We start from the raw sequence: 26492 nt of genomic DNA on the forward strand, positions 1-26492 counted from the left end.
ACTATTCCAAAAATAGGGGAGGAAGGGGCACTTACCAATTTGTTTGATGAGGCCAGCAAAACTCTAATACCAAATACTTATTAATACCAACACCTGACAAGGGCCTTACAAGAAAGGAAATTACAGGCCTCTATGCTTCATGGAGTCCTGGTGTGACGCTGTGGGTTAATGTGCCAGACTGCAAAGCCATTTGAACTGCAAGGTCGGCGGGTCAAGCTCACCAGCTGCTCCTAGGAAACCCTATACAGGGTCGCTATGGGTCAAACCGACTCTATGGCACTTAACAACAAGCTTCATGAGGAGTCCTGGTGTGGTATTGTAGGATAAGCAGTGAACTGCTAACCACAAGGTCAGCGGTTCACACCTACTGGCTGTAAAACAAAGTGGCTCTGAATAGGATGCTCACTTGTGGAATGGGGTGTTTCCAGGCACTTAGTTGCAGAAACACAAGAGATAGAGAGACAAGTGCCTTTGGACTGAGGCTTAGAGTGGCTGCTCCTGAAAACCCTACACAGGGTCATTATGAATTGGAACCGACTTGACAGCTTTAGGAGGAGTCCTGATGCTACGCTGTACGATAAAAGCACTGGACCACAAGGTCAGTTTGAACTGCAAGGTCAGTGGTTCAAACTCACCAGCCACTCCTCGGAAACCCTATACAGGGTCGCTATGAGTTTGAACTGACTCTACAGCACTTAACAACATGCTTCATGAGGGAGTGTGGTGGCTCCATATGTAAACAATGGACTGCAAACCACAAGGTCCACGGTTCGAGCCCACCAGCCACTTCTGCTCCCATGAATATTTAAAGCCTCAGAAATCCTATACAGGGTCACTGAGTCACAATCCACTCAACAACCCTTTAATAACAACCAACAGTATGCTTCATAGATATAAAAGTCCTTAACAAAATATTAGCAAATGAAACGCTGGTATATTAACGGGATAATACATCATGTCCAAGTGGGATTCATTTTAGGAGTGTAAGATTGGCTTATCATTTGAAAATTAACTGTAGTACTTCACCATATTAATAAAGTAAAATATAAACATCATTTGGCTACCTTTACAGATGGGAGTAAAAGCCCTTGTTCAAATTCAACACCCATACACAGTTTTTACCACTCTTATTTGGGGAGTTCAGTGGCTCCCTGAGATAGCACTGGACGTCAGACCACAACGTCTGAGGCTCAAGCCCACCAGCTGCTCCCAAGGCTTTCCTTGGGAGAAAGATGAGCCTTTCTGCTTCTGCAAACATTTACAGCCTTGGCAACCCCTATACAGGGTCACTGTGAGTCGGGACTGATTCAATGGTACTTACAGCACTACCACCACCACCAATCCTGTTTAACACTGTACAGAGTTCTAGCCAATAGAATACAAAAAGCTCACTTAAAAAAGTGGAATGAAAAGGTCATGACATTTTTCATGAACTTTTTGAAGCCCCTTATAAGGCATAAACGAGATAAAAGCCATAAAGATTGGAAAGAAAAATTAAAACCTTTTATTCTCACATGACATGACTAGCCACAGAATTCTATTAAAAAAATAAAACGGCCTACTAGAACAAATGAATGAACTTTTGTAAGGTCACAGGTTACAAAATCAAAAGTATAAAAATTAATTGTATTTCTGTGTTTTAGTTTTCAGCAATTGGGAAATGAATTTTAAAATGATTCTGTTTACAACATTAAAAACAGAGATTTAACAAGGGCTTTTCCAGATGTCCTGGTGTGGTGCTGTAGGAGAAGCACTGTTGTTTTGAGCCACAAGGATAGCGGTTCAAACTCACCAACTGTTGATGAGGATTTCTTAGAGAAGACACAGAAAGCATAAGTCATAAAAGAAAATACACTGAACTTCATCAAAAGAAAACACTTTTGCTCACCAAAAGATACCATGTAAAGAAAATAAACAGGTTTAAGTCATAGACTGGGGATAATGTTAGCAATACATACACATGATACATACTGACAAAGGACTTATATCCTTATATAAATGAGTCATGCCATTCAATAACAAGAAAGTTGTTGTTGTTATGTGCCATCAACTCGGTTCCGATTTATAGTGGCCCTTTATAGGAATGGCTGATGAGTTTGAGGAGCGGTTGGTGAGTTTGAACCAGTGACCTTGTGGTTCAAACACACCTTGCGGTCCAGTGCTTTATCCTACAACGACACATAAGTAGTCTTACAAGAAAAATAGCCAGAGCCTCTTGAAAAGACACATAAGAAGCCAAAACACAAAAGATGAATTGCTAATAAGCACATGAAAAGGAGTAAACATTAGTCATCTTGCAAACTAAAAGCACAATGAAATAACACTTTACACCCACTAGAATGGCTAAAATTGAAAATAAAAAGACTGACAATATCAACATGTTAGTAAGGATAAGGAACAACGGAAAACTCGTAAATACTGGTTGTTTTAAGTTAAGTGCCGTCGAGTTGTCCAACTCATAGTAACCCTGTATAGGGTTTCCAAGAAGCAGCTGGTGAGCTTGAACCACCAATCTTGCAGTTCAAACGACTTTGCAGTCTGCCACATTAGCCCACAGCACCACACCAGGGTAGGAGGATAAAATTATAAATATACACCTTTAGAAAATGTTTTGGTAGTTCGGTGTAAAGTCCAACATCAACCAGCTGTAAACCCAGAAATTCTAATCCTACTTATTTCACAGGAGAAAACATACATCCACAAAGTATGTTTGTAGTAGTTATTAACAGTCTAAAAATAGTAAATCACCCAAATGTCCATAAACAGCCGAAATAATAAACATATTGTGGCATTTTCATACAATGTAATATTACTCAGCAATACAAAGGAACTACAAAGACATAACATGGATGAACATCACAAACATTTGGTGAGCCACAATGCCAATGGTATTCAAGGTCAGGCAAAATGAATGGAAGACACCAGAAGTTAGCAAGGCGGTTGGTTGTGGTGAGAAGGGGTAAATGAATAACTGGAAAGGGTACAGGGAACTTCCTGGCATGAGGAAAGATTCTTCGTCTGCTTAGGGGTGAAGCATAGATTTGTCAAAAATTATTGAATTGTAATAAAAAAATCTGCATACTTCATGGTTTATGAATTAAACCTTAATACAAATAATTTTACCTTTAAAAATTATGATGAAAAAATGTGGTTTATCAGAGGTTTATCAGAGATTAGAGACCTCTTACAAAAAGAGCTACTCACAGAGACATGTGATGACAACTCTATTTTTAATATCTGTCCTTGGAGTCAGTTACGCTTCAAAATAACATTTGAATTGTTTTTAAATTCACTAAATTTTCTGATGAAATGTTTTTCATGAATTTTTTTGTCTTAAATTTCATACTTAGTAAGAAACAAACACAGTATCTCCATAGGGTAAGCACTGGGCTGCGAACCACAAGGTCAGAGGTTGGAGCTCACCAGCTGCTCCTCAGGAAAAGACGAGGCTTTCTGCTCCCTCAAAGATTTACAGCCTCAGAAGCCCTATACATGGTGGTCAGGATGAGCGTGAACTGACTTATCGGCACTTACCAACAAGATGATTATTCATGTTCTATTAGTTGTACATTAAAGGTTATAGATAGAAATTAACCTAAATATAGTCCAAACCCTAGTCCTTTTTTAATATGAAATAAAACAGATGCCTAAATTGATTTTTTTCCAGAACCATATTTGTATCTCATTTCAGAAATAGAAATATATAAATCGTACACTGTCATCCTTTTCAACTATTAACACTTGGGCAGAGACAATCAATAGCTTACCTGTTTTAATTTTGTTGTTAGGTGCCATCGAGTCAGTTCCAACTCACAGCGGCACATCTTCACAATATTGTGATATTTGAGCCCATTGTTCCAGCCCATATCTTTTTTTTGTTTGTTTTTAAACACAAATGTAAATTAAAACAATTATGTGTGTTCTAGCTGGCAACAGAAGACACTGTAAGGAAAAATGTTTAGGTGTCATTAGGTTGGAATATTTTATATACAAATACATATTATATCAGTTACATTTAAAAGTAAGAAGATAACCTATATGGAGTAAGTCACTTCCAGATTCCCAAGCTCCCTTGGCTGTCTTTTCATGAATGAACACCATTTCCGGATGAAGTGTGTCCTTCTTTACACAGCTGATGCATTTCTCTCCGTCCTGTTTTCAGGGGCTGTGCTGACGATCCATAAATCCTAATAATCATAGAACATCTAGATTTTTAAAAATCTCAGTCAGTGAAAGGTCTAACGATATTCCTGTCCTACAAGTAAAATTTAACTTAACCAAGTTTGGCAGCGCTGGTTGTCATGAGCAAAGAGAAGCTTAACATGCTTAAAATGATGGAGAAACTATTATGTATATAGCAAAGTGTTTATTTGATAAATATAATTTCATAAACTTTAAAAAATTACCAAGACCTGTACAGTAAGTATACTACATTTACTGGCAACGCGGAGGATTTTTCCAAGGATTACATTAGATAGCCACAGTGAGGTCCAGAAATTTAATACTAAGTATTGCTACAATATTTTCAGCTCATTCCTCATACAAATCTAATAATCACCATTATTACAAACACATCATTAGTTATGAGATTACTTTGTAGAAATATCACTCATTATCTCACATAAAACAAGTTTGATGTTTCATTTTTATGAAAATAAAAGACTTGTTTCAATATAGAAATAAAAATATCTATAAAGGAGGACCAAAATGAATAAAACATGTTTTCTATGACTCTTTGGTGTACTAGTTTTATCGATGCTTGCTTATATCATGCCCTTAATTGGCATCTACAGGAAATACACAAACATGGGACAGTTTTCCTTTGCCGTCAATGCCAAGAGTACAACTATTAATTGTAAATTGTTTAGTGGCCTTGACTTCTGTCTCTCAGTAAGAGTCTTAAGCTTATCATACCAAGTCTAATTTTACAGTCTTACATAGCAGAAATGATCCTAGCCCTGGTATTAATAATAGGGCTGAGGGTAGTTATCTTCTCACATGGCAATTTGCCTCTGTTTAAGGCTCTTTAGTCTGCATCAGGGGTCAGGGCCTAGAATGAGGTCTGGGAAGCCTTTGTACACAGTGGAGATCAAGGAGAAGGACAATTACAGAAACTCAGACAGAAAATTCTTCCCTTTTTTCTTCTCAACCCCAAAGCCAGGCTGGGTAGCTGCCATTCTCCCTGGCCCACATTCAGCCAACTCCCGGGTGAGTTTGCTGAGCTGTGGCAGGTGCTTGTCATTATCTGTAGGGCTACAGCCTTTAAGCTGGGCCAAGGCCTAGCAATAACACATTTAACACCTTACTTTGGTTTTAGCAGATAAGAGTAGGTTAATTTTCAACATCGTACTTTCCAAGGAAGTTTAAAGTAATATGCAAAGGGAAAACTTTTCTGTGATTGCTGGTTAAGTAGTAAAAGTTTGATAAATATGAACATTAGCTCTAAAAAACTACTCAAGAAACTTCTAAACCAGGGAACTCTTGCTTTACAAATACAGGGTAATCATCCTTTCGATGGAGTAGGTTTTGAATTACAGCAGGATGATCATATCGATACCATTTACATTTATTTTTTGATACAAGGTTCTTCTGAACTAACATCAAACGGTGAATGCAAGAATTACAAACCGCATGGTAAGCGCCATGCAGACTCGCTGCCCTCCTGCCATGCCTACTGAGTGCTGCACTTACAAACAAAATGCCATAGTAGCATTTTGGCCAGAGACTGCTTGATGGCTTTGGAGTCCTTTCTCTAGTGTCAGCAGCCAGTTTATTTGGGGGCAAACACGGTAAAGTCGATGTAATGCAGTTCTACTGATTGTCATTTTGCTTTACGTACATTTGATGAGATAGTCTAGGAAAAGGCCCTCCACTAAAGCACTCCAGAATTTCTGTAAAACTTCCTCTTCGGGAACACGAATTAGTGAGTGCACACATTGTGGACTATGTATTATTCCTTTAGTTTATTTCAAACACTATCTTCCTGAACTCATCATTAGGGAAATCTGAATTAACAACAAAAAAAGACGACTTATAAAAATTAATATTTAGGGTAACATGACATTCTTGCATCATTGAAACAAACAAAATAGCATATTAGCAAGAAAATAGTTAAGAGTTATGTCTACCATTCTCTCCGTAGCAGCCTATCCCAGAACACTACTATTTATGAAGTAGGAAATGGAAGAGCTCTACTGTAATCATTCCACTTATAAAAATTAATATTTAGGGTAACATGACATTCTTGCATCATTGAAACAAAATAGCATATTAGCAAGAAAATAGTTAAGAGTTATGTCTACCATTCTCTCTGTAGCAGCCTATCCCAGAACACTACTATTTATGAAGTAGGAAATGGAAGAGCTCTACTGTAATCATTCCACTAACAGAAACTCTCAACTGAGAATTCTGGCAACAATTCATGTAACCGTTTTCACTCAATTTTATATGTAATCATTATATGTACGTATGCTAAGAGATGGGCACTCGTTCTTAAACCAATGTTCATTGTCAAATTTTAAACCAACTTTTTGTCAAAACAAATGACAATGCTGAATTTACATGATCAATTCAGGATAGAAACGAACTTGAAGTACAATGAGTTAATTATAGTCACATGTACCTGATTAAGCATTCTTGGCATTTTCATTTATTGAGGCAATTACCCCATAAAAACTTAGCATTGTTTCATTTACATTGTATAGCCATACCTGAAAATATACTTTGTAATGGGACACTGGGTATATTTCACTTTACTGTGGTAGCCCACTGTAACTCAGATAAGACAATGACTTAAAAGGATTTTATTCTGAAATCCCTTATTCTAAAGTGAAAGGCAGTGGAATTCTAAATTTGCCACAGAAAGAGGCTCAGCTCTTTTTAGTGATTTAATTACCCAATAGTATCTTGATTTATATAATTAAAAATATTTGCAATATTTAAATACTGTCCAAACTTGTTTTTATTGATATATTTGAACTTTACAACATTGTCATAAAGTATCATAAACAGAGCCTTCAGGATAAATAAAGAGGAGGAGGGGGAAGCAAATTTAAATATATTAACCAGATTAAAGCATGCAAAAAAATCCAATCATGAACACATTAAATTAATATGCTAATGTGCCAAATTTACCCATTATAGGTTCTTCATATTCTGCCACAAAAATATTCTTATTAAATATCAATTTGAAATTTGGTGAATGCACTTGATTCCTGATTTATGTGTAAGATAGTATACATCCTTGGCCTTTATTTGGTTCCCTTTACTGGTTGTGTTACAGTGCAGCCAGAGAAGTCTGGAATTGTATTTCTTTTCTCCCTGTACTGCAGGAAGTAGTGGATGGAACTGCATTCTCCTATGTTGCTCTGGGATCTTAGAAAGCATTAATGAATTAACAACATGGGTCACAGAGGGACCAAAATTTCTCAATATTCACATAAACTTTTCCCATGAACAGTTTCAAATATAACTCTAATAAAAAAATAGAGTTTTCAAGGCAAACTTTTCAGCACAATTTACAGAAGCAGATTTCAATAGAAGAGTCAATAACCAAGCTAATACTAAAACATACACATAGGTAGGAGGAGTTTGCTATCGCCCTTTTCTACATTGATATCAAAAATGCAGTGGCCTCAGCCACAGGATGAAATGCCCTTTGGAGTCCCCAAAGCACAAGAGACAATCCAGACAGATGAAAAATCTCTCCTTATTGATAAATTTAAACATGCTTAGATTCAGATTTGGGGCAGTCCCAGGGGTATCATGTTAATACTTTCTGTTTGTCTGCCATTGCAACTGACTGGGTCTGAGCAATTCCAGAACTTTCAGGAAGAAATTTTACAGAGCTAGTGTGGCCATTGAAAGGATAATCACACTGAATTTTAGGAAAGGACCTGGAATGGCTCTCACAAAGTGCTACTGCCCCTTTAACAAGTAGATGAGTCCATTGTGGAGAGAGTCAAGATGCTCCTGTCGTTGGTATAGAAAGGATCCGATGCACTCCATGATCTAAAGTAACAATAAGAGAAAAGTTTGGCTCACCAGGACCTATGTTTTACTTCAGAAAAATTCACTTTAAAACTTAGGACCCAAGTGTAACTTGAATTTTTAAATAATCACTGAGTGATTCATTTTATATGCTAATGTCAGATCTTCATGCTAGCATCTAATGACCATTCTATTTATTCTATACAAAAAGTTGGGAAAAATAATACTCTAGTCTTTATATAAAAATATTAGCCAAAATTCAGATATTCACCAAAATTCAGATATTCATTAGCATTAAAACAGTTTCTACAGGTAGTTAAGCAGGAGGTGCTCCTAAAATGTTACAATTCAATAAGAAATAGGTAATGAAGAGCTTTGTACATTCAGTTACACTGAAAAGCAACGAGGCTGTATTTTGACATTACAGAAACAAATAAAACAATCCCACTTACCAAAAGCTTTGGAATGAAAGTAATAATACGTTCATATTATTGGTCAGTTCTTTACAATATGAACTCTAGAGATTTTAGAATCAGCTTGAATGTAGTAAACGGTTTCTTTGATAGGTACCAAAAGACACCTCTAGGTTACTAGGGTTTCAACAAATGAGCCTCTACTGGTCTGGAAAAGTCAACTACTATGACAAGGTCCATAAGGAATCATTACATAAAAATTTATTTGTAGCTGTATTAATTCAAGCTAAAAACCTCCAAGATGAAAAAATAGCCTGCCATGCTGAAACGAGAGGAACCAATGTCAAGGACAATTAGGATCCCTCAGGCAAAGGTGGCTTTTCTTATAAGACTAAAAGTTACATTCTATGTAACTTTGGCCGGGGTCCTTAACTTTCCCTAATCAAAGATGTCAGAGGAAGGGACTATGCTGAAGACAGCTCCAATTCCAATTCGCCTTTGTCAGATAAAGGTAGCAGTTTCCTAAAGACCCTATCCTTCCAATTTAAACCAGCCATTAAGTGAGCACAGGCATAATGAAGTTCGGATTCTAGAAATTTTATAACGTTGGCAAACATAGCAATTCCATTCTATCAATGATTCACCAGGTCTCTAATTTTACTAGTTTCCAGGAAAGCTTGGACATTATCTCTGGCTCACCACTGTCTCTGTAGCACCTAGTACATCACAGAGCCTGGTACATTACAGGCACACAATATGTGCAAAATAAATAATATGAAAGTTTCTTCAAGAGTAAGTCTTCACTGGGGACAAAGTACACTCAGATACACACAACATGTAATTATGTATTCAATTTTCTGGGATCCAGTTTCCACGCCCAAAGTGCCAGTATTTTATATCACTTTTCCCCCTACTTTCCCAATCTTTGAAACAGAAGAATCTCATTAGGTAAAGAGTTCCCTTCATTTTAAATCTTTTCAAAGTCCACATGTGCACTTGTGTTAAATATCATACTTGACAGAACACTAAACACCTGAACTACAGATGAATTATTAACCCATTTTTATTTTAAAGATAGTTTTGATTAGGATAAAGTTACTCTTGGTAAAATGCACATATAAATTAATTTTCTGCTAAAAAGTATGTAACGACAGGTCATGACATCTCTATAGCACCAGGATGCTAGCTTTGCAGTATGGCGTATTCCTTTGAGAACATCAAATAATAGAAAGAATTTTTGTGCCTAGCTGATAAAAGTCTAAAAAGCAGAGAGATCTGTGGTAAGTGTACTAGTTGTCTTTCTCAAATGATGCCCATTATGCCTCATGTTTAATGAGGTAATGGAACAAATATACAAGGATTCCTACATCTTATATTGGAGATCTCAGCCTTGCCTTCTCTTTTAAGTTACACATAAGGTAGAAATGTAATATTGAGGCTGCCAAATACATTTTACCAATACAATTGTACATAAAAAACAAAACTCTAAATATCAAAATGATTTTAAAAGTTTAAGTATCGTGCTAATGGATCTATGGCATTTTTCATATAGCCCTTGGAAAGCACCACATAGTTCTGCATGTTGTTTTGATTTTATCCACTAGGAAAAAAGTCAACAGATCTCAAAAATTTTTTTTCAGATAATAATTCAAGAGAGAAAAAAAGGGAGACAACGGTAAGCAGCAATAGAATCTGAGATGCTGAACAAAACTAGAAAGGTATTTACAGTCTGTCAAATATGATATCAGTAACCAACTTGAACATTTTATTAGCAGGAAAAACTCCATAAAAGAAAAGAACATGGCACAATTTTAAGCAAAAAGAAGTATAGATGGTAACAGTTACCTTCAAGAGACCAGGCCTAAATAAATGCAATAAACCTTGGGTCAGGTTCCAAATAGCTAATACAGCACAGAAACAGCAATGTAGAGACTAGTGGGGGCATACATAAGTCCTGGGTGGCACTGTAGGCTAAGCACTGGATTGGTATCCTCAACGTAGGAAGTTCCAACCCACCAGTCACTCTTGGAAACCTTATACAGGGTCACTATGAGATGGTACTTAACAACAACAACATTACTTAAATAACTGATGATATGTATAAAGAAAAAATCTGGCTCATTCATACTTAATTCTAGCTTTTCTTTTGTAACATGCATAGTGTCATTAAAGATAACTTTCTATTGAAGTAGAAATTTAAAAGAATTCTGTAGAACCTCCAGAATAGTGTCCTACTCTAACTCCTGCCTTAACTCTGTGTAGAATAAGCTATGTTAAGAGGTAAAATAATATAATAATATAAAATAAATCCTTCTGAAACTTCCTTTGGGAAACTCTTTGGCTTGTAAACACGACAGAGCTACTTTGTTGTAATGCATCTTATAATACAATTGTATAAGTCAGAACAAAGTTCCAATAAATTTAACTGCTCACAGTAATCCTAGTTATGTGGAATGAAATTACTACAAAATGATACTGCAGAATTAGGGAAATGGTTTGACTACATGTCATAATCATATCAGAATGAATGGGAATAGAACCATAGACGTTATATAGACAAAGGCATGGTATTTATAAGTGCAACTGTACAATACAAATTTGGCCACAGCTGAAGTTCAAGTGAGAAATGACAAGCTTGTCAGTGAAAGTTATCTGGATTTTCTGATACATGAATGCTCTATCATACTCATCATATTTCAAAACACCAAAGTAGCCCAATTAACAATTCTTTTCTCGTTAGGTAAGAGTAGTCCCTCCTCCATCTTTATTCCCTGCTCCTACAGCATTTACCAACCTTTTCTCAGCCATTTCACATAGAAAATGGGAACATTCATGTAGCACACTGGAACAATGGGAATCAGCATCTAGCCTGCCTTCAGTAGCCCACTCACATACCCCAGAGCACTGCTGCCAGAGATTTGGGGAATATAGTATCATTTACATAAAGAACATCACAGTGTAGAAAAAAGTTATTTCTGTCTCCAAATATCTCCTAGATGGGGATATGTATAAAGAAATGAATCCACTGCAGGTGGAAAGAAATTTTACAATACAAAAATGATTACTTTTGCTCTGATCGAAGTACATTTGGAAGGGAGTGAAAATATAAAGATTCTTTTAAATCCAGAATTTAAAGAGCCTGTTAGAAGTTTTAAACTTTTATGCTGACTATTTACAGCCTCGGAAACCCTGTACAGGGTCGCTATGAGTCGGTTCCGACTTCACGGCACATAACAACAACAACAACAACCTAATTACCAAGAGAAAGAAACTTAAAAATCACTATTCATCTCAAATACTTCATTATAGAGATGAAGAAGAGGCTTGTTGTGCAGTGCTGTTGAGTCAGTTCTGACTCATAGCGACCCTGTATAGGGTTTCCAAGGAGCAGCTGGTGAATTTGAACCACAAACCTTGTGGTTCAAATAGACCTTATAGTCCAGTGCATGATCCTGCAGTGCCACCAGAACTCCAAAGAAGGGGTGGGAGGGGGTCAAAATACATCTGCCTCAGATGACTGACTGGAGGATCTAGATGAAAAATAAGAAAAGAAAAGCTTTCTAATATCATTAGTATGTGTAGATTATTTTGAAAAGACAAAAATCAAACAACAAAAACAAAACTAGAAAATTCCTGCTAGAAAGAAAGCAGTAGTATAGGTATAATCAAAAAAGAGTTCTACAAAACAAGAAAGCATACCACATACACACTCCTAGTCATCACATTGTTGAAAGACTGGAAAGCCAACTGTGTTCATTAGATGGAAAAGTCTCTTCCAAGGTGCTTTCTCTTCCTTTTAGAGTGAAAGAGCCCCCTAGCCCAAAGCCACAAAGTGAACTCTACCATCACCAGGTGCTAAGTAGTACACATCCTGCTTCAGTTGGTAAAACCAGCTGCTGGTTTGTTAGGAATCTGGAGTTGCAGGTTCATCCTGTTCCAGAAGATTAGGATACTCATCTGCAGCAAAGGCTACTTAGAGAAATTTCACACCTGCTGATGTGGGCTGGACTACATCTTCCTATGACTCGGTCCAGCATTCTTCCAACAGATGCGCACGCTGTTTCTCCTGAGAAACAGCACATGGAGTCCAAGCACTTGATACCTGAATTTGTTTCAGTAAGCTGCAGGAGATGAAGCAGAAAAATTAGTATTTATAGATATGGACCACCAAAAAGTATTTAAAAACATGTATATAACCAAAGGTAATGTATATGACTATACAGATACATGATGGTTTCTATAGTATGGAAATTTATGGAAGGCTTTAATTTCATAGAGCAATCACAAAAAAATACTTGAAATGTACTGTATCCTAAACTGCAGGTTTAGTAAAATAACTAAAAAATAAGTAGCTGGATATTATCTCAATCTGCAAAGATTAGAATTTTAATTATCATATTTTGATATATTTACTATGGTCAGAAATGCTTTTTTACATCAGTTATTTAGAATCTTAACAAGCTCTGATTTTTCCTTACGTTTTTGTTTAAGTGAAATGCTCATTCGATTTCCATAAAAAATGTCTAGCAGTTTTTATAGAGTTTTTAGTAGAGTGGAAACGATTTTGAAGAGTAGGAAATAACAACCAAGCAGGACCTAACCCGTCTTCAAAACTGAGAAAAAAAGCAACAACAACTGCAATGACAATAGTAGCAAACACTCACATAGTGTTCACTACATGCCAGACTCTAAGGTCTCTCTCTGCATCTGCCCACTCCATAATTACTTTTGAAAGAAATATCATTTAGTTTAAATTGTTAAACCACTATTAAGTGCCAACCATGCCATAATCAGCTTTTCTTTTAAAAAAATTAGCTGATGGTATATGGTTTAAAATTTATTAAACATGCAAATTAGTACTTGTAAGATTTAAGATGGAATTACTTTCTAAAATACACAAATTTTAAATCAATTTATAATCTAATTCCATACTACTGATATGAATCATGTTAAAATGGGGTGTGTGTGATGGTATGACCACACAGCTCAGTAAATCCCAACCCTGGTTTTGCTACAGTTAAGGGTGCTTCTGAATTTCTGAAGGGTTGTTATTTTAAACAAGCTTATTTTAATTCTTTCCTTTGTATATGCAACATACTTTATAACAAACTTTCCAAAGTAAAGAGGAAGACAAACATTAATCAATCCATTAACATGTTGCAATTTCACGAAGGTTGGGAATCACCACAAGTAAACTGTAAGTATGGCCACAGAGGGCATTTGTGGAGATGTTCACGATGGACAGAAGAGTCAGACTTGGTGGCATATGTTAATACCCTGGCATGTGAACCTCAGCTACTGGTGAGGTGCTGCAAATGTCCATGTGCAGAGTGACCCTGCTGAACACCCAACCATCTGAGAGCACATGTTTGGCAACTGTCTGATGGCACCAATGGTTCCAGGATTTGCTAAGCACTGAGAAATAGCCACACTTGCTCTGTCATTACAACACCCTTGGTTTGGAGCTGTTAGGGCACTGTAGTTTACAGACAGTTCATGAAAAAAAAGGTTCTTTGCCCATTTAACTTTGGGAAAAAGACTTCTGAGTATGGGATGGTGGAGAAGTCAGGATGCATGGTCAGTCTCAGTGTGTGGGGAAGAGAGCAAGAGATATCAGAAACACTAGAAGGAACATAATATTCAGAGGAATAGTTTGAGCAATGTTGCAAGGTTTCTTTCACCTGCCTGTCTCCCAGTTTCCTCTTTGAGTCCCTTGGCTTCAGTACCTCCCAATCTCAAAATCACTTACTGGAGGACGCAGGGCTCTACAGTTCTCACACAGTCACAGGATAAAGCTCAACTCCTTAATACCTTTGAGACTCTTTACAATCTGACCTCAGGCTGCCCTTTCTCTCTACTTATCAATGCAGTCTCCTGGCCAATTGGTAGTATTCCCTGCCTTTGGGTCACATGGCAAGAAGCAACACCAATTTGGGTCAGAATGCTGGAGTCCAGGTGTGTGGGATTGTGGGTTGGTTAATGTGCTGGACTGCAAAGCCGGTTTGAACTACAAGGCCAGTGGTTCAAGCTCGGAAACCATATACAGGGTTGCTATAAGTCAGAACCGACTCAATAGCACTAACACCACCACAACCACCACAAAGGTACAGCTTAAGCCCCAAATCTCAATAGAACTTTCCTCACTTTTATAACTATGAATGATGTCTTTCTCTTTGGATTCTATTTCACTGCTTGTTTATATCATTTAAATGATACAAACAATTAAACTTAACTTATATTTATTCAGCAAAGAACTCTATTGGTTCCTATGAGAGAGAGCAATGTTGCTCTCAATCAAGTCAGCTAAGGGTAAAGAAAAGGTACAAATAATAATAGCAGTTATATTTATAGAGTGTTTAACTATACGTGTCAGCTGTTCCTCATGAAGAAGGATGATCTCATGTTTACCTATTTACAACTTTAAGCAGCCTTTTAAAATAAGCAGCAAAATCAGCCCCATTTTACAGAAAGAAAACAGGTCAAGAATTTGTTCAAGGTTGCCCAGCTGGGGCTTGAGCATTGGTGTCTTTCATTCCCAAAGCTCTTTACCTCGCCACTATACTGCCTCCGTATCATTATGATCTGAGGCTGACAACAAATATCATCAGAAAAGAGGAGGGAAACCTCAAAGCCAGCTGCTATTGATATTAGAGTTGATGAAAAACATGGCATTTGAGGATGAGTGGGATTTCAAAAGCTGGAGCTGGAGAAGAAGAGGCCCCCGTGAAGGGGAGAAGAGAATGAGTACACGTGTGTGAGGAGCGGAGCGGCTCAGTGTGCAGTCAGTACAAGCTCAGCCTCCGTAGAAGGGGAAGAAGGTACTACAGGCCCTTTGCAGAAAAGACCAGCGTGACTCAAGGTACGAGCCATGGGTTAAGTGCTGGTCTGCAAACAACAGTTACTGATTTAGGAGAAGATAAGTATTTCTGGTCTGTAAGGGAAAGAGTTTAGAAATGTTCATGACAATTTGACAGAATACCTTTATAATTGAGTGAGATATAGTACTAATTTAAAATGTGGGGTTCATTTTGTATGTTGTTGAAATTTCATTTTTCAAGTAATGATATTTCTGTAAGTATTGGTCTGTGATGGATTGGAAATTAGAAACAAAACAAGAAAATAACAAACTGGTCCTGTATCTCCCTTAGTTTTTAAACCATACAATTGGTCCAGAAACTCAAAAGAGCACGGATCTTGTCTGGTACGTCTTAGTTTAACAATATGTGCTTTACCCACAGGTAGTACTCAGCCATTTGACAGTTCAGTGAAGATGACATCTGAAGACCACAGCCTTCAAGTGTCCAAATGTGCTCAGAACACTGCAGGTGTCTAAATCTGACCTCAGGTAATTAATCTTCCTTTGCATTCATCCCCTTTCACTTTAAAATGTAAGGATAGGTATTAAAATACGGATAACCCATAGACGGTAAATAACTAGAAAACTGTCCAAAATATTATAAAGAAATAACCTCTTCAGACCACCTTGTAAACTAAATAAATTCCTTCCTTTTCCCCTAAAGAGAAAAATCTCGAGCTGCTTTGTAAATGCTGGTTACCTGTGACTTTGGAAAGCTATCTATAGAAAATGCTATTCTGTTTGCTAGCTCCCCCACAAGCAGCTTTACCAGTTCCCATGCATACACACATCTTTGATCGCCCATTCTGACCTGGGTCTCGGGCTGAGTGCATTTAGACCTCAATTGTGTTTAAAAGAAGCACAGGATCATTACTATCAACCAAACACAACTTCTTAAAGATAACTTGAAGGGAGACTTGGTGGCACAGTGGCTAAAGACTCACTGCTAACCAAAAGGTCAGTGGTTCTAACCCCCAATGGTTCCATGGGACAAAAGACCCCTAGCGATCTGCTGCTGTGGATTTCAACCCTATGGGGCAGTTCTGTGCTGTCCTATAGGGTTACTGTGAGTCAGAATTGACTCCATGGCAATGAGTTTACAAATGATAAAGAAAACAAAGTATTGGAATGAGACCCTACCTGGTAGCAACATAACTTTATTTATCAAAGGTTTAATGAATGGGTACGTTTCCTCACTCTCCACCACTCTTGTCTCCCAGGAAAAAGCAATGATTTTAAAGCTATAAGCAGAACATCTATATATACTTAACATAACCATGGACAGGTGAGAAAAAGTTCACGTTTATGGAATTTGCTTCTTGAAATAAATTCTGGCTCACTGTTCTTATTGTGATTATCTTCATATACAATGGCAGTAAATATTTACAAGTTTCTCCTCTTGCATTTACAAAACAGCTTCTTTATGAAAATTGTCTAACATTTCTGACATTTTTTCAGTCACTTCTAGAGCATCTTAGGGGAGTCCTGGTGTGGCACTGTGGTTAGTTAATGAGCTGGACTGCAAGGTCAGTTTGAACCACAAGCCACTCCTTGAAACCCTATACAGGGTCGCTATGATGGGAACCAACTCTATGGCACCTAACAATAATAACACAGTACTTTATCCTATCAAGTCAAGTTCTTGAGTTTAGATATGAATTTTCAAACTTTTGCCAACAAAACTGTTTTATTTATTGGATAATCAAGCTGAGCACTTTGTGTAGCCTTCTAAGTACAAGGAAAGAAGCTTATTTATGGGGGCTATGGGGAGTCCGGGAGAGGAGAGGTTTGTGTTTAAGAAAGTGTTGTTCTTTTCCTAAAGTAAAACCAAAAGCCACCAAAAAGTACTGATTTCCAAGTATGATAAGAGTAATAAAATCCCTAAAACAAGTCATAGCTTCCTCTCATTATTCAGAATTGCAATGAGACAGCAGTTTATGTTGCATTTGAAGAACTGCTGTATCTCAAGCTCGTATTCATTGCTCTAGCTTTCCTTCCCCCTTACCTTCTCATACCCTAGTCAATGAGACAGCAACTTTAAAAAGATAGTTATAAATAGAAATAGAATACTTCTCTACTGTCTTTTCTATTTTTGTATGGGATGACAAAATTAACTATGACAATGGGCATACAATAAGAATCCTATTTGTTAGGCAAGCTCATTGTTATTATTTGATTTATTCCTTGTTTTAAAAAGACCGAGGGCCTCTATTTTAATGATGTGTTTTATTAATGATTCAATTTGTGACATAAATAACAAATTAAAAAAATAACTAGGAATGTTCTGTTTAGGCCCTCACTTAAAAAGAATGTGTAAAAGGTGACAAAATCCACCAATTTTCAAGGAGAAAGAAGGTAAATCAGAATAGTACTAATTAATGAACAACCAGGTTACATCATGGCTGCTGTTAAGAATTCAGTTTTGTAAATATAACTTCATTCTCTGTACGTCATGGGATAACTGTTTGGTAGAAATAATATCAATATTAATATTTTTCTTCATTTTGGATCAACCTCCAGATAAAAATGTTGTTTGGTAAGCCAGCATAGATTTGAAAAAACATTTAAGTTTTGTAAAAAGTGATGCATAACAGGTAAGCATCTATTTGCTTACAGAATTTTCCTCATTCAAAAATGGCAAATAACTGAATACACAGTTGTCTCTTCCTTAGCTCATGGCACTGTTATGTGAGGCAGTGGCGACTTGCAGTTGGTTGAACTGCTGACAATGTTTTATGTTGATACTGACGGCAGGGTACAAGGCTGAGGCTTAAATGCCTCAATCCTGGATGAGAAAATTCTGGATTCCCAGCTCCCTGCTGGAACTCCTCCAAGGCTGGGTCAGGTCAGCTGGAGAGAGGGCATCTAGAGCAGGGCCCCTAAAGTCAGAGACAAAGAAGTAACAGCAGAACAAAGGCCCAAGCAACAGCTAAAAACAAGAGAGAATAACTAGGAAAGAGATCTTCCCCCTCAGCAAAATTTAGGGCTTAGCCTAACTCTCTGCCTGCGTTGGTTAAGGCTGACCACAAATGCTACTTCAAAACAGAACAAACTAGAAAAGGTACATATTGGGTGGTGGTGGTGTGCAGAGTCAGTTCTGACTCATAATGAGCCTGTATAGGGTTACCGAGGCTATAAATCTTCATTGGAGCAGAAAGCCTCATCTTTCTCCTGCATAGCAACTGGTAGATTTGAAATACTGACATTGCGGTTAACAGCCTAGCTCGTAATTCACTACACTACCAGAGCTCCTTATATATTCTATGTTGTTGTTATGTGCCATCAAGCCAGTTCCGACTCATAGTGACCCTGTACAGGATTTCCACAAAGCAGCTGCTGGGTCCTACAAGTCCAGTGCTAATCTGACAGTGCCATGTCAGGAGTCCTATATATAGTGCATAGCACTTATTATTTTGGTGGCACTGCAGTTAAATGCTCAGCTACTTATTGAAAAGGCTGATAGTTTGAACCCACTCAGAGGCTTTGTGGGAGGAAGCTCTGGTGATCTACTCTTGTAAAGATTTGTTCCTGCTAAGTGCCATCGAGTCAGTTCTGACTTTGTATAGGGTTTCTGAAGAGGAGCTGGTGGGCTTGAATTGCCAACGCTGCAGTTAGCTTTCTAGTGATTATTCTACAGCGCCATACTAGGATTATTGCTGTTGTTGTTAAGTGCCATTGAGTCGATTCCGACCCATAGCGACCCTGTAGAGGATTTCCAAGGAGCAGCTGGTGAGCCTGAACTACCAACTTTGTAGTTCAAACGACTCTGCAGTCTAACACATTAGCCAACAGCGCCACACCAGGACTCCAGGATTACAATCCAGGATTACAACCTAGAAAACCCTGTGGGGCAGGTCTACTCTGTTACATGGGGTTGCTGTCAGTTGAAAGAGACTTGATGCCATTCAACAATATTAAAAAACATTTTTTAAAATCTCAATGTATGCTAGAGGCAAAAGTCTATGAGAAGAAAATAATCAAAATATTTTTCATTCAATGAATTACAATTTAGTGATAAACAAAAAATTACACAGGAGGGTAAATTCCTCAGGAAGTTTTGCTAAAATCATATTTATGGTTTGAGGGCTTCTAGTTTTTAGAAAGAGAAGCCAAATGTCACTGGCATAAGGAAGAAAATTCACTTATTATGCTCTTGTAGCAGTAACCATAACAAGGTCCCTATAATTTAACAGTGGTGGTGATTGTATGCCGTGGAGTAGCTTCCTACTCATAGCAACACTGCATAGGATTTCCGAGGCTATAAATCTTTGTTGTTGTTGTTAGGTGCCATCGAGTTGGTACCGACTATTAATAACAACCCTGTGTACAACATAACGAAACACTGCCTTGTCCTGGTCCCCACAGCTATTGCCACGCTTGAGCCCATTGATGCTGCCATTTTGCCAATCCATCTCACTGGGGGTCTTCCTCTTATTTTTTGATCCTCCACCTAAGCAAACATGATATCTTTCTCCAGTGACTGGTCCCTCCTGACAATATGTCTAAAGTATGAGAGACAAAGTTTGGCCATCCTGGCCTCCAAGGAGCACTCTGGCTGCACTTCTTCCAACACCGATCTGTTGGTTCTTTTGGCAGTCCATGGCACTTTCAATATTCTCCTCCAACACCATAACTCAAAAATCAATTCTTCTATGGTCTTCCTTATTCACTGTCCAGCTTTCGCATGCATATGAGGTTATTGAAAATACCATGGCTTGGATCAGGCACACCTTAGTCCTCTTCGACACTTTAAAAAGGTCCTGTGCAGCAGATTTGCCTAATGCAACACGTCCTCTGATATCTTGACTGCTGCTTCCACAAGTGTTCATAGTTGATCCAAGAAGAATGAAGTCCTTGACAACTTCAATCTTTTCTCCGTTGATAAGAATGTTGTTTATTGGTCCAGTGGTGAGGAATTTTGTTTTCTTTACATTGAGATGCAATCCATACTGAAGGCTGTGCTCTTTGATCTTCATCATTAAGTGTTGTAAGTCCTCTTCACTTTCAGCAAGCAAGGTTATATCATCTACATATCACAGGTTGTTAATTAATGAGTCTTCCTTCAATCCTGATGCCACATTTTTCTTCATGTAACCCAGCTTCTCGGATTATTTGCTCAGTATACAGGTTGAATAAGTATGGTGAAAGAATAAAACCCTGTCGCACACCTTTCGTAATTTTAAAACTTTCCGTGTTCCCATGTTCTATTCAAAAAACTGTCTTTTTGTCCATGTATAGATTCCTCATGAACACATTTAAGTGTTCCAGAATACTATACTTCACAATGTTGTCCATAGCTTGTCATGAGCCACACAATCGAAAGCCTTTGCATAGTCAATAAAGCACAGATAAACATCTTTTCTATATTCTCTGCTTTTAGCCAAGATCCATCGGACATCAGCAATGATATCCCTCATTTCACTGGCTTGAACCTCTGGAAGTTCTCTGTCAATGTATGCTTGTAGCCATTTCTGTACTACCTTTAGTAAAACTTTACTTGCATGGGATACAAAGATATTGTCTGATGATTTCCGGGATCTTTACAGGAGCAGAAAGCCTCATCTTTCTCCCGTGGAATGGCTGGTAGTTTCAAACTGCTGACCTTGAGTTTAGCAGCCCGACTCATAACCACTATGCTACCAGAGCTCCTGGTGTGGCACTATGGGTTAATGCACTGGACTGCACAGTTGGTTTGAACTGCTAGGTTGACAGTCCAAGCTCACTAGCTGCTCCTTGGAAACCCTCTACAGGGTCGCTGTGGGTGGGAAGCGACTCATTAGCACTTAACATCAACAACATAATTTAATGGGAGTATTCTAAGAACCCAGTTCTCAATGGCATTTACATTTTAGTGGACATATAAAGCAAGGGAGCACCAAATCCATGTCTTACGAAATGTCTACTTCAACCTGAATCACTAGGGAATCTTTATCACAGAGGACATCATTTCATAATTTTAAAATAGTCAAGTCCCAAGTAGGTTATTTGTTTTGTGGATTATCCAGGGAATATTATAAATCTTGGCCAGGTTTCCGTCTTTACCCAACAAACTCTTTATGTGAGTTTTCCTTGCTGTCCAGTTAGGACATATGATGAAACAAACAAATGAAAAATATTTCTCTATGCATCTAAGCAAAATATAAGGTAAATATGTAAAGATAATCATTCGAACTATACCAATACAGAAGAAAAATTCAGAATTCTTTTGAATTTTTTCCCCATTAATAATAATCAGGTATTGAGTAATTAATATTCAATATTCTTAATTTAGGGACATTCATTAACAAAATCTAATTCTTGAAATCTATTTCATAGAATAATTCAGATTCTACAAGTGATTGCACTATGGTCTGATTTATTTTATATATCTATATACATATACATATACATTGCCACTGAGTTGATTCTGATTCATAGTGACCCTATTGTACAGTTAAATGATTTATGATCTTAAATTAGCTTTGTTTGAAAGTTTCATCACTTATAAAGGTGATGAGACAACAGCATCTTTGTGACCAGTAATTAGAATATACGAAATGGTAAATAGTTCAAGTATGATAGTACTGGGAGTTTTTATCGTCCATATTCCACTTAGGAGTATAAGTAGTTGTTAAAGTTTATTCCTCAAGCAGTAAATGAATCAAGCATTCATTGATTCGTACTTTTTTATAACAAAGATACAACTATTAGCTACTGTAAAAAGTAAGAAAATTCTAAGCACTCATTCATTTGATCATTCAACTAGAGAGGTAGATTTAGATAAATAATTCAGTTTCTAGCTACACTGAGATATGTTCAATGATACACAACTACAACTTTTAAGAGGAGAAACATTTCAGAAATAATAGAAAGAGTGGGACATATTTTCAAAAGGAGACCTGATAAGATGTAACTTTTCCTGTATATAAGACAATACATTGTAAGAATAATTTTTCTAGGTTGGAATTTGAGTTCAAATGTGATATGTCACTCTAATTCTAAAGGAAGATTAATAAAAGATTCAAGGATAGAACATACAAAAAATGTGAAGATGACAAAAAAGGAAAACAACTAAACCAAAATGACATATGGGAAACAGTGATGGGATTAGTAAAGTGAAAATGGAATGTCGGGTCAGTTCTCCCACGGCATGCCCCCAGCATGAGAACTTAGCAGATGAGTCCCCGGGAAGGTACCGCGCAGTACTACCTAGTGCACGTAAGAACTGTCCTGCTGGCTGCAAGCCTCAGCTAGCAGGTGCCTACTGTCCTCCCCTCTGTGCTTGCTTTCAGCAAATTCATATGCTGAGCTGACTGAACCCTTATCTTCTTCCATCTGGAAGGACAAAAAAGCAACAAGTCTCATATTACAGAAAAATATTCTCACCATATTTAGGGTTAGAATCAAAATAGCAAGTTGGGTTCCACAATCTGTGAGGCACAAAAGAAAGTTCACACAACAGCACATTTACTGTCACAAGAAAGGAGCTATCAACACTTCTTAAGGGGAACACAACAAAGCATACACAACACAATCATCACTTTCCAGAGCACGAAGCTGCTGCTAAACATACAGTACAGCTAAGTTAAAGCCAGATTTCCTTCAACAAATACAATTTCTCCTATTACACATACACTAATAGGATTTAAGTTTTTTACTGCATAGGTAAGTCCATTTTCTCACCTCATGCTCTCTCCTCAGAAGATATCTCTAAAAGGGTTTCTGCAGAGTACACAAGTCACATGGCCTTACCCAAGTATCTTAGGATACTTGGGAAAGGGGCTTGACTTGATTTTTTTGAGGGGGAATAAAACAAATTTAATCCTTAATTTGAAATATTTAAAAATTTATACAAATGTCTATTCTTTTTCTACATTTTTATTAGAGATCTTCCAATGGACATTTTTAAATGTGCCATAGCTATTTATATTTTAACCTTTCTTAAATTATGAGAAAATGTCATCACTGAATTAAAGATAAATTTTGCCTCATCTATAAGTCTGAGGCAATAATTACTGACCAATAATTGCTTTTATAAAAAGAATGCTGTGGTAAATTTCTCCTCATAAATCCACATAAAAACTCAAAATAGTTACGTGAAGATATTTCAGTAGCTTTGACTATAATCCAGGACAGGGGAAATCACTCACATGAGCTTTCATTTATTTAAAAAACAAACCAATAGCTCTGTATCAATGGTTCTTAAGAAGTTAACTGAAGAAAGATTTGAAAAGCTCTCAAAGGTATCTGGTGTTTGCACAATTAATTGTCTTCTCTGTCACAATGGTAAACAACTAAACTACCACTGATCACATCCAAGAATACGTTTAATGCGGCTAAGAAACAAGAGATATGCAAAAGCATGGGACGTATCAGCAGATAGATGCAGGTGGGCACTTGTTGGCCAGGCAGCTATGAGCAGTGTCATCCAGGGGTCACTGCCCATTTGAGCATCATTGCTTCTGCCTAGACTTTAGCTGAGCATGATATTTCTTCTTTTGTTTTCCTTTGCTGACAGTAAGTAAACAGACAACAGTTTGTAAAATGGTCATGTTACTGATGAGAAGGCCTGGGGGCTCGGGATCCAAGAGGAGAGCTGAATTGGTTAGGAGGTACAAAGGAGACCCACAGGTGGCGCAAGCATCCAGGCTTCCTGCTTCCCCAGCAGAGCTCTTTCCCCTTACTGGAGAACAGAATCCTGGTGTGGCGCTGTAGGTTAAGCACTGGACTGCTTACCATGAGGATGGTGGTTCAAACCCACCAGCTGCTGCTTAGAAACCTGATACAGTGTCTTTATGAGTTGGAACCAACTTGATGGCACTTAACAACTACATTGGAAAACGGCTTACAGCAAAGCCTACCTGACCAATAACCCTGCTCTCACCGTGTTCATTCACAGATGGATGTTAAGCTTCCCATTCCATTATAGTCTTAAGGAGCTTGGGGTCTTTTTGATTTATGATCTTCTCTCCCTGTCCTTTTTCAGTCTAGCAATGCACAAAAAAAAAAATGTGGCTTGATTTAAGCCAATATGTGTAAAAATAAGATTTGAGAAAAATAAAATCTTATTCTCAATGCAAAAGTTATCTTCACTTCACAAAAGTGTGCCGGTGTTATTTTACATAATGAACTCTCCTATTGCCTTAGAGTTATTATATGTTAAAATCACTGTTTCTAGAAAGTTATCTACCTATAAAATGTAACAGACATATTTGGCTCAATCAAAGATGAAGGCAAATCTTCAACGTTTATTTTGACTTGGGTTCTTGTGTTATCATGAAATTTAGTTTACTACCATTGAAAGATCTCTTTGTATATTCATCTATAATTATTGTTGTTGTTGTTATGTGCCATGGAGTCGGAACCGACTCATAGCAACCCTGAACAGGGTTTCCGAGGCTGTAAATCTTTATGGGAGTAGAAAGTCTCATCTTTCTCCCGTGGGACAGCTGGTAGTTTCGAACTGCTGACCTTGAGGTTCGCAGCCTGATTCGTAACCACTACGCTACCAGATTCAACACAGAATATTTTAAAAACCTGGAAGTTAACAATAATGATTTTTAAAAAAAGTTTGAAAGGTTTATAAAACTTAAAAGCACCTTAAAACTATGAATCAAAGAATACATAAGAGATTATTTAAGCAGTGCTTTGTCAAAGCCGTTCATTTCATAAAATGAATGTAGACAGATTAGATACCTTGGAATAAAAAAGAATAAAAAAAAAATTGCTTGATAAGTATCCTCAAAAGTCACCAACAGGGCAAGCAATAGAAGAATGCTAAAACAAACAGAAATCTTTTGGTTATATGACGTTTTTCCTCCAAAGCAAACTGGTGTTAAACTTGATCTATAATTTTAGTGTCTTCATATCAATAGTTGTAGGATCTAACCCATCATTCCCTTCCATCAGAAGATATCTCTAGACTACTAATAGTTTGTGTGTGTAAATGGACAGAATGGATCTGTCAGTGAAGGTAAAAGTACACCTGAAACATATAAAAATATAGTGTTCAATTTATAGATGCACTAAAGAGTAGCATGGATAGGAAATGCTTCAGCAGGCATTACAGTATACAAACACAAACACACACATGGATTTATAACAGAGATTAAGGAAACATTAAAAAATGGGCAATTCTCACTTCCAAGTAACTACAACTTAAAACTTTAAACTTTAGGATGAATTTCTGAAGCTTTAGCTATTCAACATGCAAGAACATTCTTAAAAATGTATAATGACAAGCAGAAGCATTAGAATTGTGCTAGAAAAAGTACTTAAGGTATAAAAACATATATAATAGGTATAGTTATCTCTGTCCAGTTATCAGGCTGAATTTTTAAGTGAAATTTTCTTCTCAAAAGAAGAAATGGATATATTTTTTAACTTTAACACACGTATTAATAAAGGTCCAATTAGTCAGGGACAGAGCTGTGCTAGCAAAAAATGTCCCACTGGTAATTCATGCCTCTGCCCATCTTTTTAGTACTATGTAATTGACCTTTAGCATGCAGAAGAGTTAATGAGGTTCTACTCCTCCTACTCTACCTAAGTTTGCTCAGCTGATTCCTGGCCCTCGACAATGGCTGCAGTGCGATGAACTCGTCACTTAAAGCGACTGTGTTGGAGTACATCTATAAGTGGACAGAAAAGGGATGGGACATATGACAAGTCAGTGAGCTGTAGTCATCACCTAAGAGACAGACACAGGACATGCTTTGTAAAGACATCTGTTCCTACTACAGCTGGAAATATCATACATGGTACACATACATGACTGACATTTGTAGAGTTGGTGGCTTTACCATCAAAAAATTTATTTTTCATTCTTAACACCACATTGTTATTCTGGTGAAAAACAAAGCTCAGAATAACTGTGGGTATGATCTTTCTTGCTACTTTGGTAAACAATGAATTAGCTGACATGTTTCTGTCTCTCCATCGCTGGAAATCAGAGGTGATGATGCAATGCTGGAATAATAATGATTACTGCCTGCAGTAAAGAAATAATGTCACACAGGGATCTAACTGACCATATACTGTCTCAGTGGAAATGAAACAGCAGGCTAGGAGGTCCATGAGTTGAGAGTTTCTTCTTGCAGTAGACAACACTAGAATATCTAGTCAAGTTATTTAAAAATGAATTTGGTGAGGGAAAAAGGGAAATTAAATTGGCTCTCAACACATAAATTAGGTAACTGATTTATTGTACATTTAATTTTTAATCAATTTTAACCTGTGGTAAAAGAAGCAATATA

The 26492-nt window shown here is 37.2% G+C and overlaps 1 protein-coding gene across 1 annotated transcript in view; it reads right to left on the bottom strand.

Moving 5' to 3' along the window:
* Positions 1-6261: 6261 nt before the first annotated feature.
* The window catches only part of ATP11B (ATPase, class VI, type 11B), a 129074-nt gene continuing 108843 nt past the window's right edge, over positions 6262-26492 (bottom strand). The window contains exons 29-30 of the mRNA XM_006869816.1: positions 12393-12523; positions 6262-8010 (exon numbers count right to left, since the gene is read on the bottom strand). Coding sequence (XP_006869878.1) covers positions 7929-8010; positions 12393-12523 — 213 coding nt within the window. The 3' untranslated portion in view covers positions 6262-7928. The remainder of the gene's footprint in view (positions 8011-12392; positions 12524-26492) is intronic.

Source organism: Chrysochloris asiatica, unplaced genomic scaffold, assembly GCF_000296735.1.
Source record: "Chrysochloris asiatica unplaced genomic scaffold, ChrAsi1.0 scaffold00135, whole genome shotgun sequence".
Lineage (NCBI taxonomy): Eukaryota > Metazoa > Chordata > Mammalia > Afrosoricida > Chrysochloridae > Chrysochloris > Chrysochloris asiatica.